Here is a 20,207-nt window from a genome sequence, read left to right as displayed (position 1 = left end):
TTTGGAATGTGCGCACACACACACACACACAACGAATGAAAAAACTCCCATTTTTAGCAATACATGGAACTACAGAGCATGAAAAAAATCCCAATCCAAAAACCAACTACAAAGCTGAAATATACATATATATGTATATTCATATATGTATATATATGTGTGTGTGTGTATATATATATATGTAATCTGTTTGAACTTATCAAAGAGCTACCACTTTTAGGGTTTATTTTTTACATTTAGTTCTGATTCATTTGGCATTTTGGTGAATGGTTTAAAGTATGGGTCTAATTTTATCTTTTTCCAAATGGTTATCTAGTTATCCCAATAAAATATATTTGAACATCCACCTTTTCCTAAGTGATCTGAGAGGCCATCTTTACTTTATTTTTTTTTTTTTTTTTTTTTTGTGAGGAGATCAGCCCTGAGCTAACATCCGCCAATCCTCCTCCTTTTTTGCTGAGGAAGACGGCCCTGGGCTAACATCGGTGCCCATCTTCCTCCACTTTATATGGGACGCCGCCACAGCATGGCTTACCAAGTAGTGCGTCGGTGCGCGCCCGGGATCCGAACCAGCGAACCCCGGGCCGCCGCAGCGGAGCGCGCGCACCCAACCGCTTGCGCCACCGGGCCGGCCCCGCCATCTTTACTTTAAACCCAATTTCCATATGGACTCAGGTCTAGGCAATCAGACTAATGAAACAGAATAGAGTATCCAGAAATAGACCCAAGTGAATATGGAACGTCAGGATAGTGGTCACCTTCAGGGGAAGGAAGGGGGTTTGCGCGGCAAGGAAGATCGAGTGGGGAAGCCTCTGGGCTGCTTGCACAACCTGGATGGTGATTACATGGGTGTTCATCTTAAAATAATTCATTAAGGAACCTCCATACTGTTTTCCACAGTGGCTGCACCAATTTACATTCCCATCAATAGTGCACAGGGTTCCCTTTGCTCCACATCCTTGCCAGCACTTATTTCTCGTCTTTTGATGATGGCCATTCTAACAGGTGTGAGATCATATCTCATTGTGGTTTTGGTTTGCATTTCCTTGATGATTAGTGATGTTGAGCATCTTTTCATGTACCTGTTGGCCATGTGAATATCTTTGGAAAAACGTCTATTCAGATCTCTGCCCATTTTTAAATTGGATTATTTGGTTTTTTGCTATCAAGTTGTAGGAGTTCCTTACATATTTTGGATATTAATCCCTTACCAGAGAGGTGGTTTGCAAATATTTTCTCGCATTCCATAGGTTGTCTTTTCATTTTGTTGATGGTTTCTTTTGCTATGCAGAAGCTTTTTAGTTTGACATGGTCCCACTTGTTTACTTTTTCTTTTGTTGCTTCTGCTTTGGGTGTCATATCCATAAAATCATTGCTAAGACCAATGTCAAGGAGCTTTTTCCCTATGTTTCCTTCTGGGAGCTTTATGGTTTCAGGTCTTACATTTAAGTGTTTAATCCATTTGGAGTTAATAATATTTGTGAGTGGTGTAAGATAGGGATCCAGTTTCATTCTTTTGCATGTGAATACAGAACTACTATATGATTCAACAATTCCACTTCTGGGTACACATCCCAAGGAAATGAAATCACTGTCTCGAAGAGATATCTGCACCCCTATGTTCCTTGCAGCATTATTTACAATAGCCAAGACATAGAAACAACCTAAGTGTCCACTGATGAATGAAATAGATAAAGTGTGGCATGTACATATATGTATATGTATACATGAATGTATACACATACACACTGGAATATTATTCAGTCATAAAAAAGAATGAAATCCTGACATTTGCAACGACATGGGGGGAACTTTGAGGCATTATTTTAAGTGAAATAAGGCACACAGAGGAAGACAAATGCTGTATGATTTCACTTACATGTGGAATCTGAAAAAATCAAACTCATAGAGACAAAGTATAGATTGGTGGTCGCCAGGGATGAAGGGTTAGGGGAAGTGGGGAAATGGATGAAGGAGGTTAAAAGGTATAAACTTGCAGTTATAAGATAAATAAGTTCTGGGGAGGTAATGTACAGCATGGTGACTATAGTTAACAATACTACGTTGTTTATTTGAAAGTTGCTAAGAGATTTTAAAAGTTCTCACCACACGCAAAAAATTTTAACTATATGAGGTGATGGATGTGTTAACTAACCTTATCATGTAATCATTTTGCAATATACACACACATAAAATCACTATGTTGTATATCTTATACTTACACAATGTTATATGTTGATTATTTAACTCAATAAAGCTGGAAAAATAAATAAAATTCTAGCTTTTCTAATTTCTCCATACAACACGTTCAACCATCTCTTTTCTCCTTTTCTTCAGTCCATTTTGGTACCCAAATGGCAGTGGAAATTGTTAATTATTTTTCCTTTACCACAGAAATTATATATATAATTCTATCTATATCTACCTATATCTATTGTATATATTATCCTGTCTTTGCTTTGCCAAATAAATTTCTATTATAGATTTTAAAAAATAATTCATTATGCTATACATTTTTGTACATTTATTTTTATGCTCTTTTCTGTATATGTATTATATTCCACAGCAAAAATAGTTTTAAAAAATTGAAAAAATGCATTAGTGATTGGGGCACCAACATCCTTGAAGAACTCGCTGGTGGCTGTCATCTGTAAGTCAGAGAATAATAGGATCCCAGCACGATAAAGGCCACAGAGATGTGCCTAATTAGTGTCGAACTATCCAAGATAGGTAGGCACATTTACCATAACAAGCCACGGTCTGGTAATTACAGTTTTGATCTACAAGGATTTGGGACAATAATTAATTGACCCTAGGGGTCCCTAGAAATGAAATAAATGATGGGCAGCCTACTAAGGTACTGATGTGTATAGGAGAGAAAATTCTAGGGGTGCCGAGAAGAAACTTGAGTCCCAGTGATGAGGACTCACAGCTTCTTACCCAGTTCCCAGACCTAATTCAGGTTACACATCAGGAGCCTCTTTTTCAAGAGTATCCCAGGGTCCTTTGAGGAGTGACCCTCTGATGTTGCTTAGGTGTGTTGTGAATCTTCCCCAACCCTTTCCAGAGGGTCCTATTTCCAGGAGTGACAGTGACTAGGGAAAACGAAATACCTGACCTACAAGAGTTACCAGATACTGGCTCTGAGACTCAAATGCCAGTGTGGTCCAGCAGTTAGAGTCAGAGCTTATTATGGCAAACGATAGATGGAGCTCTGGTCCAAGTCTATTTAATGGTGGGTCCAATGAGAACACAGACTCATTTTAAGGTCATTTCCTCAGTCTCAGAAGAAAGAGAGATCTTTACCACCCAGCAAAATCCCCATATTGGCAAGCTGACCCACAGAGTGAGGATTATTATGATGGGACGAGCCAAATAGAAGACACTGGAACTGCCTTCCACCCTATCTCCAGGATAGTAAGTCAAAGTCAATACCATATCCCAGGAGGATTTGCAGAGATTGGTGCTGCCATCAAACCTGACTTATGCAGGGGTCAGTGATTTCTTCCTCATCCCATTACTCACCACCTAAATCATGGAGAATGACAGTTTATTGCAAATGTACTCAAGGGGTAATGCCAACCTGTGGTTCCAGATGTGGTATCTTTGTTGGGTCAAAGCAATACAGTCCTTGGCCAACATGAAAAAAAAAAAGACAGAGTTTGGTGGGACTCTTGATTCTGGAGGTAACAGGTAGGACATTTGGGAGTGCTGCTCCAACCAATTATGGTAACCCATAAAGCAGCTGGCTTTGAGTGAGGCCCAGACAAGAAACGGTCCTGAGCAGTCCACACTGTGTGTGCCGTCTTGCCACCAGGCCTTATGACTCAGCCAACTAAATGCTATTGGAGAGTGTCTGTGGCAAAGAGAGATGGTGTACCTCCCTGTTCCCACTGTCAATTCGAAACCTATGAAATAGCCCTTCCATGCATGAGCAGCACCACCTAAGGAACAGGCTGAGGCACCCTCAGCCTGCCCACATTGCCTAAGCTCAGACTCCTTCAGGGATTTAGGGAAATCAGCCAAGCTCTAGAGCCAGGTTTCCCCACTGTGGCGAAGGCCAGAGGAGAGGAGGCTGCTCCCAGCTCTCCCGGCTTCTCCATCTGCCATTAGCAATTGAAAAGCTGGGTCTAACTCACTGCCAGGAACACAAAGGGGGACAAACACAAGCCAGCTCCAACCCCACTATTAACATCACTTCAGTTGGGCTTCAGAGAATGGAGCTGTGTCTTTACAGAATTCCCCAACGCTGAGTTCCTGAGGCCCCACTGCTCTTCAATTCCTTGGCATCTTTACACCAAGGACATTTCCTTTTCCACTTCTGGCCGCCAGAGTGGAAGTCTCTCATCTGCCCAGCACTTGAAAAACTGCAGCAAATGTCACTGGGAACATAGAAGAACGGTGGTGGCTGGCAGAGAAGAGGTGCAAAGATGAGCAGAGATGGCCAAAGGAGGAACTCTACCTGCCACCAGCCACCTTCCCAAAGCAGGAGGTCCTCCCTATCTAGCTCCTGTACTCCAGATGTAGGTTCCCTTCCAGATATAGTGGGAGCGGGGGAGAGAGAGACAGCAAGGCCAGGCAAAAGTGGGGGAAATCTGTCCTAGATGTACTCACTCCCCAGAGGTGGGGATGGCCAAGCTTGTAGCCCAGCTGGTGACATGCCCAAGTGCACCAGAGACTCTGATGGACACGGGCCAAAGTGGTTGCAGGACAGCTGCTGTGGGAAGTTCCTGCCAGCAATTCTTTCCAATTCACTCTTCTTTCAGAGAAAACTGAAGAGGGGACGAGTTGATTTTTAAGGAAAAGACTCACAGGTCCTCAGATTTACATGTCTTGGGGACTTCAGAGAGCAGGGTCCACAGACCTAGGAGCCTCATGTATAAGAGGAGGGTGTCTGTGAGTTGTCCCCACCCCCTTCATACGTCCCCCCAACATTCTTAGCTATTACTCAGTCACAGCTCCCCACTGACAGATACACCTTCTTTCCACGATCCCACGATCATACACATTTCAGAACAGACGAATGACTATTTAGTTTTTTTGTTCTTTTTAATTCACAAAGAGAGAGAAAGGGAAAAAATAAAAAATGTTTGTTTAAATAACTATTGCAGAAAAAGAGATGTGGGCTGGATGTTGGGACCTACCTCTTCAGAATGGGGATTTATTAATGGTTTAAACAAAACAAAACAAAAAAGAGGAAAAAAGGAACAAAAAAGAAATAAATTATTCTGCTCAATACTGTTTGGCATGATTGCATTGTTTTTTTCATTTTCTAAACACAACAGCCTCTTCACGAAGCACTGAGAGGAGACAGGCAAGAATGGCTGGTGCTTTGACTCTCTAATGGTGAGGGAGGCCCTGAGAGAAGCATTCCATTAAAGGACCCCCAAATCACTCCCATTCTTCACTCCTCCTACTTTTGGAACTGGGAAGGAATACACTCAAGCTAAGTTCTCAATATATTAACTTTTAGGGGTGCTCACTGCCCTGCCCCAACCCTCCTCTAATATAGCCCCCTGCTGGTTACTGTCCCCCAGCCAGCTGCAGGAACTATACCAATGCCCGGAGGCTGCTTGGTGGCTTCAACTCACTAAGAAAACGGGTGGTATTTGTGTTTGTCACTGTCAGGAAGGGGGATCCTTTTAGTGGTTTGGAAGCTTCACAGAAGCCTTTCCCCCTCCTAAACTTCCCCCACCTTGAAGGGTGAGAATACCATCAGCAGCTTCCTCTAAGGACTTAAGCTGGGTTCAGTCATGCAAGTAGCTTCCAGTTATAACCTGGTTGTTAGCTTCCCAGCCCTTCTAGAGTTGGAAATGGAAAGTGGGTTAGAGCAGGGAGGCAGTAGGTGAGCATGGGAGAAGGGACGAGTGGGCAAGGGAGGAGGCATGCAGGGGGCCAGCTCAGAATTTTAAAAGAATCATTGTTGGTCAGCCAAACCTGGTAAGCTCAGGTTAACTAAATTATGAGCCCAAAGCAAATTCCACCCCCGAGCAAGAGGTTTCCTACTCTTCTTTGGGGTGATGGGATAAGGAAGAAGGTGCATGCACCAGGGAGCTGGGCTCCCCATCTCCAGCTTTCTTTACCACCTGTTGCTCCCTCTCCTTAGAGCCAGCCAAAGACGTGTGTGGTGTGTGTGCGTGTGTTTGTGAGAGACAGACAGAGAGAGAAGCAGCAGTGCCCCAATCATCCCAGAGCAAGTTCTGATTATTTTCTGAGCAACAAGTAGGCTGGTGAGGAGGCCCAGGGCTTAAGGAGAGACGCAGAAAAGGGTGCGGGCGAACAGTAGGGTTAGAGGCCGAGGGTACTTGTGAGTGAGAAGCACCTTACATTTGATGTGACGGGGCTTCCTTGTCCCCTGCCCTGTTCCTTACACTTGTGTCCCAGAGTTAGGCCCTAAGCGAATTCCGCCCCCAAGCAAAGGGTGGATACAGTTCTAGTTTTCTAGTGAGATACCAAATGCCCTGGTCAGAAAGGCCATTCCATAGAGTGGCCGAAGGCGGGGATGGGGAGGAGGGAGGATGAGGGACCCACGCGCCCTCTGGATTCTCACTGCGTTTCTTTGGTGGGTTTACACTCACCCAACTGGGCCTGACAGGTAAAGGGAATGTGGGGTCTAAAACTCTCTCCGAGGCCTGGAGCGGTTTGGGAGGGCGCTAGCTTTTCCTGTGGGGCGAAAGCGCGCCCCCTAGAAACCACCTGAGGGCCCCTCGACCACCCCGAGGCCGCGAGAGACCCCCGGGAAGGGAAAGCAAGCCGCCGCTGCCCCCAGCCTTTCCCATTTCCTCCTCGGCGCCCCCAGCGGGGTCAGGCCAGCAAGCGGCTGAGAATCGCCCCTGCGGAGCATGAGCAAGCTCCTTCACCGAGGCCAGAACCAACCCCCTACACCACAAGAAGCATGAAATAAAATCCTACCCAAAAGCGGGGGAGGTGGGGGTGGGGATTGAGCGGCCGCCGGCCCGCCCCCAAAGGCCATTGATTGGAGGAGACAGGCCCCAGCGCCGGAAGTTCTCCTTGAGTCGCATGATTGGCTGGGAGAAACAGAGGCTCCGCCCGACTGCAGCGCTGATTGGTGTCAGGCCCGGGCCGGCGCCCAGAGTCCCGTGATTGGCAAGGGACAGCCGCGCTCCCTGGACTGCAGCATGATTGGTCAAGACCGCGGCTGGGCGTCGCTCCCACGCCGAGGCCGCCGCCCCGGGGCTGGCTCCGAGTCCCGGCCGGGAGCGCGCGCCCGCGCCTTGCGGCCGGGCCGGAAGGGTCGAGGCGAGGCCGGGCTCAGTTGCCTCGGTAGACCTCGATCTTGCTGGCCTTGGCCAGCATGTCGATGATGTGTGCCTCGAAGTCGGCGTCGTGCACGCCCGTCTTCCGGAACTCGCCTGCGTATCGGTTATTCTCCCAGTAGTGGTGCCAGTTGCCCCGGCTGTCGGCCCCGAACCCGTACACGTTCACCTGCAGGGGAGGGCGGTGCAGGTCACGCCACGGCGGTGACCGGGAGGACAGGGTGCGGGAGGGCCTCGGCTCGTGGTGGGGGAGGAGAAAGGGGCCGCAGCGACCCGACGACAGCTGGGGGGCTGGCAGCTCATCAATTCTGAGGGCGGGGGTAGGGGGGGTACCCAAGCCTAGCGCTGAGGACACTGACCAGAGGGAGACGCTGCTCTCTTCCGTTTCTCCTTCCATCCTTCTGAAAACATCAAGAATGCCTCAGTTTGGGGCTACGCTATGACAGTTCTGCAACCTTTGCTAACTTCCTCTTTTTTTGTATGAGGAAGATCAGCCCTGAACTAACATCCACGCCAATCCTCCTCTTTTTGCTGAGGAAGACTGGCCCTGGGCTAACACCTGTGCCCATCTTCCTCCGCTTTATATGGCACACTGCCACAGCCTGGCTTGACAAGCAGTGCATCAGTGCCCGCTGGGATCCGAACCCCGGCCTCTGAGCGTGCGCACTTAACCGCTCCGCCACCAGGCCGGCCCCATTTTTTCCTTTTTTAATGGAGCACTTCCATTTGAAAGCTGGTCAAATACCCAATACCATACACTGAAGAATCTACTGGCAAAAGTGGGTGTGCTGGGCGTCAGCACTGCCGTGTATGGCCCAGTAGCCCTGCCTGCTAGGGAGATGCGGCTCCTTGAATGACTGACTAACCTCCATTTTTAACACACAGAGTAGGCCTGGGGCTGGAAGCTGTGGGAGACTACCATCCCAGTGGAACTTAATTACATTGTTTCCATTCTATTCATGATTATGGTTATTTTTTCTTTCTGGCAAGTAATATCAATTATGGTAGTAGTATTCTATTTCCTTTTTAAATAAATTTAATTTTTCAATGAAGTGATTTCAGATTTGGTAAAATCATGAAAGTAGTAAGTTTGAGAAGTGCAGATTTATACTTTATAGCCTAGAAATGGGGGGAATCAAAGCCACTTGGATTCTGCCTATAAAAGCACATTCCTCTTGAGGCACTGCTAAGCCCCAAGAAGGGCTGACTCCCTCTATACCATGAGCCCCGCTGTTTTACCCCCAGACTGGGCTCCTCACCTCATCACACACATGCAGGGCAAAGAAGAGCACCAGCATCCCTGTGGAAGGGTACCGCCCATGATGCTCTGTCCACCGGTCATGGATGTACTTGAAGAAGGCTGGGTTATAGATCTGGACCTGGGAGGAGAAAAGGTAACAGACACATGAGGGGCTTTTGGGGCCTGGAGACTCAGGCCAGGCTCTGAGTAGCTTCTGCCAGTTCCTCCATGCTTGCCAGTGGATGTGTTCCTCTGTGTTCCCTGGTTCCTGCTGCCTCTGGGGGCGGGGGGGTGAGGCATACCAGCAGATGAGGACTCTGAAGGTTCTGGAAGTGCGCTGGGGGACACCTGAGCCACAGGACCAGACACACCATGAGTCAGGTCTGTACTGTTTCCATTGAGGTGGGGATGAATGAGGAGGAGGAGGAGGGAGCTTACCTTTTCTTTGTCCACTCGAAGGAAGGACTTCACTGGGGCATAGGTGCTGCAAGCAGAAAGAAAAATAACATTGAGATGGCCCTGTGGGATCCAGAGATGCCTTTCCTCCTACTCAGGCCTGAGTAGGCTCCCTTGCTTCCAGACTGCTCTCCCATAGCACATCACTGCATACACCTTGCTCAGAAAACTTCAATGGCTCCCCGTGTTCTTCAGGATAAAATAAGATGTTTTAGACAAGCTTGGGGGCCTTCTACAATCCAGCCCCAACTTTTCTTCCCACAACTCTCTGCTGTGAACTCTCCACTTGTGTTCGCCAATCATCTCACACCCACCATGTTTGTGCTCTGACCTCTGCCCACAATGACCCTCTCACTACTCTCCCCACGTTTGGCACAAATCCCGCCTTCCCTATTAGCGAGCCACAGCACCTGAAACCTCCACTCCCTTTTCTAAGTATCTATGGGACTTAAACTCTACAGCATTTACTTTAGCCCTTATGTCTCCCAAACATAAAGTAAGATAAAGTCACGAAACTGTAACTTATATTTCTGTGTTTAAAAAATACACAGTGACGGGCCGGCCCCGTGGCTTGGCGGTTAAGTGCGCGCACTCCGCTGCTGGTGGCCCGGGTTCGGATCCCGGGCACGCACCGAGGCACCGCTTCTCCGGCCATGCTGAGGCTGAGTCCCATATACAGCAACTAGAAGGATATGCAGCTATGACATACAACTATCTACTGGGGCTTTGGGGGGAAGAAAAATAAAATCTTAAAAAAAAAGAAAATCTTTAAAAAAAATACACGGTGACAACAGGCAAAAGGTGGAAACAACCCAACTGTCAATTGATGGATGAATGGATAAACAAAACATGGTATATCCATATAATGGAATACTATTCAGCCTTTAAAAAGAATGAAATCCTGATACATCCTACAACACGAATGAACCCTGAAAACATTATGCTAAGTAAAATTAGCCAGAAGCAAAAGGACAAACACTGTATGATTCCACTTACATGAAGTACCTAAAATAGTCAAATCATAGAGACAGAAAGAATGGTGGTTATCAGGGGCTGGGGGCAGGGGGGAATGGGGAGTTACTGTTTAACGGGTACAGAGTTTCCACTTGAGATGATGAACAAGTTCTAGAGATGGATAGTGGTGATGTTTGCACAACAATGTAAACATACTTAATGCTACTGAACTGTGTGGTAAAAATGGTATATTTTATGTTATGTATATTTTACCACACACAACATGGTGAGACAGAGCAGATTCGTGGTTGCCTAGGGCTGGGGGATGGAGGTGGAGAGAGTAGGGGTGATGGCTAAGGGGTACAGGTGTATCTCTAGATCTTTATCTTTAAAGATCTTCACCTTTAGAAAATGAAAGTGTTCTAAAATTAATTGTGGTGATGGTTACACAACTCTGTGAACTGTACACTTGAAATGTGTGAATTGTATGGTATGTGAATTATATCTCAACAAAGTTTTAAAAAAACACTTGGTGAATTGAATTTCCTGAGGTTCCTAGTTGTGACTGGGTACCTGCTTCCAAAGAAAGTTCTCAGAAGGCAGAGCTCCCACAGTCAGGAGCCACTTCCTGGAAAGGAGACCAAAACTAGATTGTCCTTTCCTCACCTTTCCACCATCAGGATGCTGGCTGTCACCATGCAGGAAGTGACACAGAACAAGTTTTGGCCTCAGTTAACCCACCATTTTGGGCCCTCCCTACTATTGCTTCTCTCCTCATCAGCCCCTCTTGGCCAAAATATTCAATTAAAGGAATTCTAAGATCCAGTCCCTAGGAAGACTCCTCCCAAGGTGGTCCTGTCACCCATATTCCACTTCAAGTCAGCAGAGCAGCTCACAATCGGATCTGCCCCGTGGACAGGGCACTGGTGATCCACAGTAGGTCCAGGGCTTTGAAGGGCACCAACACGAAGCTGACGTTGGCGGGCAGGTTCTTGGCACTCTCAGGGTACATGAAATGGTGGGTGGTTCGGCTGCCAACATCCTGCTCAAAGCCCACGGTTGGTGCCTGATTCATCCTGCAGGGACAAGAGGGTGACATGAGAAGAAACTGCCCTGGAAACTGGTACAAGATTTTTTGAGGACAATTTGGTGCTGGCCATCAAAAATGTACATGGGGGTACACTTTGAGCCAGCAATTCCATTTGTAGAAATCTGTCCTATAAAAATGGTTGCATAAGTGTGCAAAGACATGTGTACAAGGATATTCACTGTAGTATTATTTATAATAGTGAAAAGGAGAATCAATTAAACAATAAAGCACTGGTTAATAACGTTTTGGCACATTCATATAATGGAGTATCATGTAGCCATCAGAATGAATGAAGTAGATTATGTGTGCTGGTAACAAATAAATCCAAGAGCTAGGCTATTTGGTGAAAAAACCAAGTGGTATGAGGTATCCCACTTCTTTCCTTTCAATACGTATCTTTGGAATACCTACTATGTGCAGCAGGAGGGAATTACAACACAGAAAAGGAAAACTTAAAACTAGATAGCATGATAACATTTTTTGTAAAAAAAAAAAAAAAAAAAAAAAGGAAGGAAAAAGGAGAGGGAGAGAGAGAGAGAGGAAGAGAGGAAGGGAGGGAGGGTGGGAGGGAGGCATTCAGCCAGCCCCAGCCACCCTGTCCCTGTACTTTAAGTTCTTGTCCGCCTTCCCACTCCAAGGCCAAGAGTGATGCCCCAAGTTCTGGCAGTGCCCACCCTCGGCTGTACCCTGGTGACGTGCAGTGTGGGTCTGTCTCTCCTGCGCTGTCATGGAAGAACCTGGAAACCCGGTGCAGGCTCCCCAACCCCCTGGGTGCAAGAAGCCAAGGAGGCTTCTACTTCTTTTCAATTGGTGCAAAACATCAATAAAATCAAAGCTCCCTTTTTTGGTGGGCATCTTAAAAACAGGTGATCCAGCTTTAAACACAAACCTGTTGGTCTTTTCTGCTGTGACCGTTTATGATAACATTCCTGTCTTATGTGGACCACCTTGCAGAATCATGACCACCCAGGTGGGTGACTGTAAACTGGACCTCCACTGGGGACACAGGGATCTGGGAGAGAGGGAGCAAAGTCTCCACGTGCTCTCCCAGCTTTTTACGCTAGTTCTGTAAAACCAGTGCAAACGTTCCCTGTCCTTAAAGTGGCCAGCACCACAGAGCTGGGTGGGTGAAGACCTCTTGTGTCACAGGGGCTTCCACACTGCCTTCTTCCTGCCCGTCTCCCATTGATGGCATGATGTGGTAAGAGCGTGTCCAGGATATCCCACCACTGCCAGTCACAATGCCATGCCTCCTTGCCTCTCAGGTTCCCTTCCCTTGAGGGACTGAAGGGTGCTTTGAGCTGGAAGGCTATAAAGCCTGATTTGGAACTAGAAAATGAGTCTTTATCCTTAGCCACGTCAGTTCTAGTCTAGTTCAAGTAGAAGCCTAGAATCTTCCCTGCAGGACCAACTGTGCTCTGGCCCCCAAACAGGGATCCAGATCCTGCCTGCCTCCCCCAAATCCATTTCTTTAGATTAACTGCCCCTCTGCCTCCTGTCCAGGTGTTCCTCTGATCTCCTGGTTTTTAGGGTTCAGAGACATTGTCTCCTGGAGGAGCCAAGAAGTATCTTTTCCCATCCATTAATAACAGTTTTCTGGGGCTGCTACAGCTTCACACCTAGCATTGGTGTCCTATGGTCACCAGAGCCACAGTCTGGATCTGCCTTCTGCCACATCAGCCCTGGGGTCTGTGAGGAACAGAGCAGGTTGGAGAGGAAGCCTTAACATAGATGGTGTTTCTCAGCTGCTTGGGGTATGGAAGGGGGTAGCAGGAGATAGAGGACTTGGGATGGTGACACTCAAGTTGGCTAGGGCCTGGGCTGGGCAGGAGCTGGGGTCAAGGTTCACTCTCGTGAGGACCCAAGAAACAAACCTCATCTCACCTGAGATGGAGAGGCCAAGGTGGTCCTGCAGATCAAAAGGGCTGCAGCTGCCCCAGGTTAGCCTCTGAAGACACCCACACCCCCACCCCCACCCCGCCATCTGCCTTTTCCACTGAATCAGCAGCCAGAGCTTTCATGAAGTCCCTTCATAGACCTGTCAGCCAGGATTACTGCCTCCCGCTCTTCAGTCGGCCCTGCTGCAGAGCCTCCACCTCCCTCAGGTCCCTCCTGCTTGCTAGGCAAGCACTAGCTTTCAAAGTCTGGGAATGCATGGAGTAAGAGGTCCAAAGAGATGTTTGAGAGCCTCCAAGGCAAAGGGAAGGAATGTGGCATACTTTTGGGGACAAGATTTTGCTTCAAGGCTCTGATTCATCCTGGAGAAGCCACTCCCTGGAAAGGGGCAAAAGCAGGATGGAGAGGATCAGCTGGGTCTCCATGACTTGGGGGAAAAGTATTCTAGAATTCTATCTGTCCCTGGCTGCTTTCAGCTGCCAAAGAAGCACCTGGGGCAGAGGCACAAGCAAGGTTGACACTTAGGGTTTGACGTCTGGTCGCCTAATCTCTTTCGTTATTCATATATTTATGGTGAGCCTACAATCTGCCAGATGCTGTTCTAGGAGTTATGGATGTATCTGCTGGCCAGCAGAAGCAGGACCAGCTCAACTCCATTTGGAGTTGTCAGCAGGGCTCAGAAGACATATAGCAGGAGGAGGAAGCTGGTTAGGGGGGAGGCGGGTAGAGCCATCATCTCACTGTAACTTAGCTCAGTCCTCCCAGTGAGGTCTTATGTTGGTCCTGCTTCTAGGAAGGGAGGCCTCCTCACTGGTTCTAAACCAAGATACTGCCTATAAACAGAGTCACCTCCACTGCCATCTGGCTCCTTATACAGATCAGCAAAAAGCCAATTACCATATGGGTTACACCTTCCACAAAGCCATTCTGAGGCCCACTCCAAAATACCACATCTCCTAGCTGGTCCCTGTGAGGGGATGTCTGTGAATTCCTCTGCAGCCTGGCCTGACCAGGTATCGCCCATGTGTCATAGAGGCCAAGCCTTTTTGTCTGCTGTGCTTCTAGCCTGGAGCTTCCCAAGCAGCACCAAGGTGTATAATGCAAGCTCCCACTAGGTGAAGGTGGCAGGGCAGGGGAGGCAGGAGGTTTCTGCACTCGAGAGCATTTCCCTGGGCTTCCCAAGTTTCCCAAGCCTGCACTGAATTGATGAACACCTCACTCTCCAATCTCAGCCACTGTCTCTGGGTGGAGAGAGGCCCCTCTCCAGCTCCCAGCTTGCCTCCCTCGCATTCTGGGTGCCAGCACTTGGACGATAGGGAGAATCTCAGGTGGCTCTGGGTTCCTGGATGGGGCCTAGCATCCCCCTTTCTCCCCCACCCCCCACTATTCTCAACATGAGAAAGGTTTTGTAAGGAATGTTGAAAGCCTCAGAGACATATTGCTGCCTTGGTGTTGCTATGGAGACAGCAACAGTTTCTAAGGCAAAGCCCTTCCTTCTGCCTCCTGGGAAACCTGGTCTTTCTATAATGCTCATCCTAAGAGATGCTTAGTGAAAACTGGGCATTTTCAGTATCTTTATTGTTAAGGCTCTTCCTCCACCAAGGAGTGAGATAGAAGGATCTCCATTTCCTGTCCTCAAGTCTAGGGAGAAAGTCAGAAAACAGAGGTTCTGGAGCACAGTGAGCAGCCCTGTACAAGTCTACCCTCTAGTCCCTGTTCACCTCCAGGCTCCTTGCTCTGTGTCTGTGTATGGAATGAATGCCCTCCCAACCCTTCTCTTTTCCTCAAGACTGGCCACGGATGTCTGTTGAATAAATGAACCCCTATATAACTAAACCTTATGAGATGAAGGTGAGGGACAGCAGCTCAGAGCAAGCACCAGATAGCTCCCTTTCCTGCCCAAGACTTCCGTCTTCTCTGAGTCTGCCAGAAGGAATCACCTGTGGCTATTAAGCAAGACGCTAGTTTGGGGCCCTCATTCCTGGCCCAACTGCTGAGGGGACTAGGCAGGTAGAAGGGCCTCTGCTGGGAGTCTTCACTAGACATCAGCCAGGAGTCTAGTTTCAGCTCTTTTCAGAGGAATTCGGAGTTGGAAACTGAGTGCAGGCCTCAAGCAAAGTTTAGAACAAGAATTTTGCCTCCCCATTTACCCCAACAAACAAAAGCAAGAGACTTGAGCCTGTCACAGAAGGTTTTGGGTGTCAAGGACCCAAGGCACCCCCAGCAGCTGGCATCTCCTATGCTGCCAGACAAGGCCAAGGTGGCCAGTCCTCCCTCCTGGAGGCTTATCCGGGGCCCACCCTTGGGCTCACCTCATGACGAAGTTGTGCCCGTCCACATCCGGTCCGTAGCCCGAGCCCCGCAGGTTGCCTGAGTTCCCCACCACAGCACAGCGCCGGCACTGGTGGGGGTCCCGGAAACGGTAGGGGTTCTCGCCTGGTACTATCTGGAACAGCTTCTCCAGCACCTCGTTGGTATTGTGTGACTTGAACTGGGGCTGCAGCATCTGTAGAGGGGAGGGGAGGGGCGGGGGTGTGAGCAGAGAGCGACTCCCACCTGCCTCCCTCTCTGCCCTCATCCTCCAGCGTCCAAGCCACACATGCCTCCTAACCAGGCTGTCAGGGAGCAGGAATTCTCTCTGAGCAGTGAGGACCCTCCCCTCTCTCAACAACAGCAAAGTCTCCCTTCTGAGACGGTGCCCTGCTAGTCAGGAGCTGCTCTGATGCACTCAAGGGGGCTCAGCGGGCAAGGCGCTATTCAACACATTCTCCAGGGATCTGCAGGCCTGTGCCATGAAGCAGAGAAACTTCCTGAGCTCGTCATGCTTGAAGAGGCCCCTGCTCTGCTGCCTTCTCAGGGCAGCTCTGAGTCACATAAAGAGTCATTCTGGGGTGCAGTTAATGTGGAGAGCTCCACCAAGCTTCAGGGGCTCATTCCCAATCAGCTTATGGGTGCACTCCTGGGACTCAGCCTGAGGGCTTGGGGTTACAGAAGCTGCACCACGGGGTACCTGGAGCCACACCCTCAGCCCTCAGGGAAAGGCAGAGAGAGAGAGAAATTCTTTCAAATCAGAATGGCTGGAATGAAATTGGTCACCTGCACCTCCTACCACCAGTGACTGTGAAAGACCAAGAAATGAGGCCGGGGCAGCACTCAAACACCTACGGCACCAGAAAGTAACACACAGGAGTGAAGCAACGAGCCCAGAAGGACCAAATTTTCCAGTTTTTCAAGAGAAGATGAAAATATGATTTCAGGTGAAATATCCTGATTCCTAAATGTTGGTAACTAATGCAAATATTTTAAAAAACATCGAGGGTGTTAGACTTGGCCCATGGACCACCAGCCAGTAAGGTGGAAACTAGGGCTTTCAAAAGCTCTGTGGTCTGAGCGGAACCACCACAGGTTTATAGCTAAGCAGGAGCTACTCAGGGGACAGAATACGTGGAGGGGATTGGGTAGGCCTGTTTCTCTGCCTCTTCTCTGAACACAGAATGGGCCCCTAAGAACAAGAACACAAACTCAGTGTGGAGAGGAAGCTCAGCTCTGAGACAAGAATTTCTAAGTTAATGGCAAAAGGGGATGACTGTGGGTTGCAGCAGAGAAGTGGCTTCTGCTGCATCTCGGCCGAGAAACATGCTTGGTGCTTCAGCAGCCTTGAGTTCCATCCTTGTGGGCAGGAGGCCTCACCTGCCCATGGGTCTACACCTGCCCAGAGTCCTGTTCTGGCCCTAGGTGGCCACCACTGAAGCCTTGGATAAGCCCTGTGCACTCTCTGAACCTTGATTTTCCCATAAAATGAAGGCTGTGACTATGAGCAACAGGCAGGACCCTTCAAGGGCTCCAGGCTCTCACGGGAAGGGCCTATGGGGCTCCTGGTGACCTCTGCTCTGTGGAATCCCTCATCCTTAGAAACTCTGACAGTCTAGGCCAGGAAGCAGGATCTATGAGTTGTTCTATAAGCCTGATCACATGAGCTCATCCTCACAGCTTCCCTGAATGTGAGAAAAAGGGGGAGTCATCATCCTCCCCATTTGCCAGCTGGGGAAACCGAGGACCATGAGCTGCCTCCCAAGTTCCCCAGCGGGGAATGCAGGTAGCCTGCAGGCCCCTGGGTTAAGTAGTGATGCTGCTTTACCCCTGACACATGTGGCAACCAGATGGCTCTGGCAGAGCCTGGAGAGTAACCCTCCAGAGACAACAGGGACAAAGTGAAGGGAGTTAAAAGCAGCAGAGAGGTGACAGAATTGAGAAGAGCACGGAGGCTTGGGTACATGTGTTCCTTCATCCCCTTCCCTTCACCGCCCTTAGCACCCAGAGAAGTTGACAATGGTTTCTTTCTTTTTTCTTTTTTTTCCTGTGAGGAAGACTAGCCCTGAGCTAACATCTGATGCCAATCCTCCTCTTTTTGCTGAGGAAGACCTGCCCTAGGCTAACATCTGTGCCCATCTTCCTCTACTTTATATGGGACGCCGCCACAGCATGGCTTGACAAGTGGTGCGGTGGTGTGCGCTTGGGATCCAAACCCGCAAACCCCGGGCCGCAGAAGTGGAGTGCACGCACTTAACTGCTGCGCCACCGGGCCGGCCCGACAATGCTTTCTTATCCCAACCCAGAAGAAAATCTTTTCCAACATTGTAAAGAACCAAGTGAGTGGCCCTCATGGTGTTTAAAATTATTTTGAGCCAACATTTACAAATTAGGATATTTAGCAAAAAATTCTGAACTTCCGGGTTCTCTTAAAGGGTCACAAGATCCAGCAGTGACGGGGTCACACCCCTGCAGGGCAACAATTGCTGGAGCTGATGGTGGCTGCCTCTTGTACAAAGGACAGGCCCTCTCTCTGCTGCCATGGTCCTCGCTTCTCACCGTCTTCTCCCTTGGGACCTGTTTCTCCTGTCTATGTCACCTCCCTGGCCCAGTAGGCATTTCTGGTCTATGCTTGGCCCCTACAGGCACTAGGATGTATTAGTTTTCTCTCCTTCTAGGCCAAAGCTCACTCTGCCCTTTAGAATCTGTGATCCTAGTAGATGGTTCTAGTCAAATGGACCTCACACTTTGTCAAGGCTCTGAGAGCCAGAAGACAGACAGCCCAAATCCAAGAATGGGTTCTAAGAGTGACTCCCAAACAGGGGGGACAGACCCCTGGAGAGGGGGCAGCAGAACGGAGGCAGAAGGGGCCATGGCTCTCTCACCATCCACCACCTCTGGACATCCGGAGGCAGATCCATGTTCTCTCGAGTCCAGACAGGGGAAATGTTGCTGTTGAAGTGGCTATCAAACCAGTCAGAAGCACCGGCGTCACCCATGCAACGGCGGCAGGCACAGCTCTTGCCAGCAAGCCCCTCTTTGCTGAGGCGCTGCAGGCCGGTATAGCCAGGCACCAGCTTCACCCGGTGCGTCCCGCCCAGGGCCCCCGAGTCCAGGTAGGGCAGGGTGGTCATAGTGTGGTGGGAGTAGGTGAAGAGCAGGGACATGATGAATACCAGCAGGAAGGCCACGGAGAGGAACCATACCCGCAGAGAGCACTTCATGGCTCAGCGCCCCAGGGGGCTGGACCACCAGCCTGGTGGGCAGGAGGGTGTCACCGTGGCCACTCCTTTCCCAGCCTGTTGACGGGCCAGCCACGGTGCCTGCCTGTTCTGGCACCAAGTGCAAAGGGCATAGGGGCACGTGCCAAGAAGGGGAGAGCAGGGGTCCCACGCCACACCCTCCTTCAACGTAAGGAGAACGCACGTTGGCAGGAATGGCTCCTCTGTCCCTGAGCCACACAGGCCCCTGCTTACGGCTTCATCAGGTCTTTCTGTCACTAGCTGGGCCACAGAGGCTCTGCTTTTCCCGCCGCCCCGGCGAAGGGTAGGTCAGTCCATCCCAGCCCTCTAGTCCCTTGGGGTTGTTGGCTGCCAGCTCTGGGAGCCCACCTCTTTAGCAGCTTGAAACGGTCCAGTCTGGAGCATTCGGGGTCCTTGTGGTTCATGAGCAGACGCCGAGGCAGCCCCTCGTCCCCAGCAGGGGGGAAGCCTTCGAACCCCGATCACAACAGAGAGCACATGGGCTTCAAGCAGCCTGGACGCCATGCAAGAGTTGGCCCCACCTCCGTTGGCCCTCCTGGCCCAACCCCTCTGCCAGGGGAGAGAACCAGGCCCCAATCCTGAGAGAAGAAACCCAGGCAGCTCCGTGGGTGTCAGAAAACTCTGCTGCAGAGACCAAGATCCTCCTTGCGTTAAGTTCTGCCCTTCCACTTCCCATCCGAGGTGCTGGTCCCTTCTCCCGAGGGTCACAGCTCCAACTGTAGTTGCAGGGGATCACAGAGCTCCTGCCCCTGCTGTGAGGTCCTCTGGGGCCTGAGAACAGCTGCTGCTCAGAGGGGTGCTTCTTTGAATGCCGCCTGGGTCAGCCGAGTGTGTGCCGAGCTCCCTGTCAGGGCTCAGGCCTCCGTCTTGATGCTGCTGGCCTGGGCTCCAAGGCTGCTCTGCCCATCCCCGCTCTCTTGAAGCTGGCTGTCCTGCTGTTACCTTGCACTAGCAGTAATCCCCTGGCAGGTTCCCCGTCACTCGTCAGGCGCCAGGCTGCCACAGCGTGACCCTGAAATTGCAGAGAGGGAAAATAATGTGCAGATAAATTGTACATGCACACACATTCTCCCCCAGCCCCGCCCCCAAGCCCCAGAGAGGACAAAGCTGGCAGTAGAGGAGACATTCACTTAACCAAAGTGTGGACAAAAGAAAGGGCTCTCCCCTCTAACTACCCACAGATAGCATTGCTCTCTGTAACTCAAAGCATCAGAGGACGAGATCAGCTGCCCTCATCACTTATTAGCCAGAAGGTAAACAAGGACGAAAAGTGATTTCCCTAGAGTACCTGGCAAGTCGCTGCAAGAACCAGGTTTAAAAAGTTCCTAGTACAGCTATGAGAGGTTAATTTCAGGTGAAACTTAAGAGAAAATGACCCAGAGAAGATCCCAGGGGACCATGGATATGACTCCCCATCCCAGTGCTCTCGTACTCTCTGAGTGCCTGTGAGAAGCCCCTCCGAGGAAGAAGCGGGGCTGGGCCTGGGCCCTGGAATTTGCCCTCTTCTCTCTCGGGTGTGGAGTATAGATGAAGCATTCCTGGGTTAGCTCAGGTGAACCATTAACAATCCTTCCAGCTCTGGTGTCAGGGAAAGAACCCAACTGTGTCAGGACGCAGGGGTGCTGGGCTCAGCACCATCACCAGCCAGCCCTCTGGGCAGTTGCCTTCGTCTGTATGTTATGGACGAAATGAATGCCAGGGTCCCTGGGAATGCTGATGGT

At 49.7% G+C, this 20,207-nt stretch overlaps 1 protein-coding gene across 6 annotated transcripts in view; it reads right to left on the bottom strand.

The window, feature by feature from the left end:
- Positions 1-7,244: 7,244 nt before the first annotated feature.
- The window catches only part of ST3GAL2 (ST3 beta-galactoside alpha-2,3-sialyltransferase 2), a 45,054-nt gene continuing 32,091 nt past the window's right edge, over positions 7,245-20,207 (bottom strand). For all 6 annotated transcript variants that reach the window (XM_058528247.1, XM_058528246.1, XM_058528250.1 and 3 more), the window contains 6 exons: positions 18,109-19,498; positions 15,226-15,419; positions 10,824-11,003; positions 8,956-9,001; positions 8,537-8,656; positions 7,245-7,446 (listed from right to left, as the gene is read on the bottom strand). In XM_058528247.1, coding sequence (XP_058384230.1) covers positions 7,273-7,446; positions 8,537-8,656; positions 8,956-9,001; positions 10,824-11,003; positions 15,226-15,419; positions 18,109-18,447 — 1,053 coding nt within the window. In that variant the 5' untranslated portion in view covers positions 18,448-19,498 and the 3' untranslated portion in view covers positions 7,245-7,272. The remainder of the gene's footprint in view (positions 7,447-8,536; positions 8,657-8,955; positions 9,002-10,823; positions 11,004-15,225; positions 15,420-18,108; positions 19,499-20,207) is intronic.

The sequence above is a fragment of the Diceros bicornis genome, chromosome 32, assembly GCF_020826845.1.
Source record: "Diceros bicornis minor isolate mBicDic1 chromosome 32, mDicBic1.mat.cur, whole genome shotgun sequence".
Taxonomy (NCBI): domain Eukaryota; kingdom Metazoa; phylum Chordata; class Mammalia; order Perissodactyla; family Rhinocerotidae; genus Diceros; species Diceros bicornis.
The sequence above is the reverse complement of the archived record's forward strand: the minus strand, read 5'-3'. Positions and strand labels throughout refer to the sequence as shown.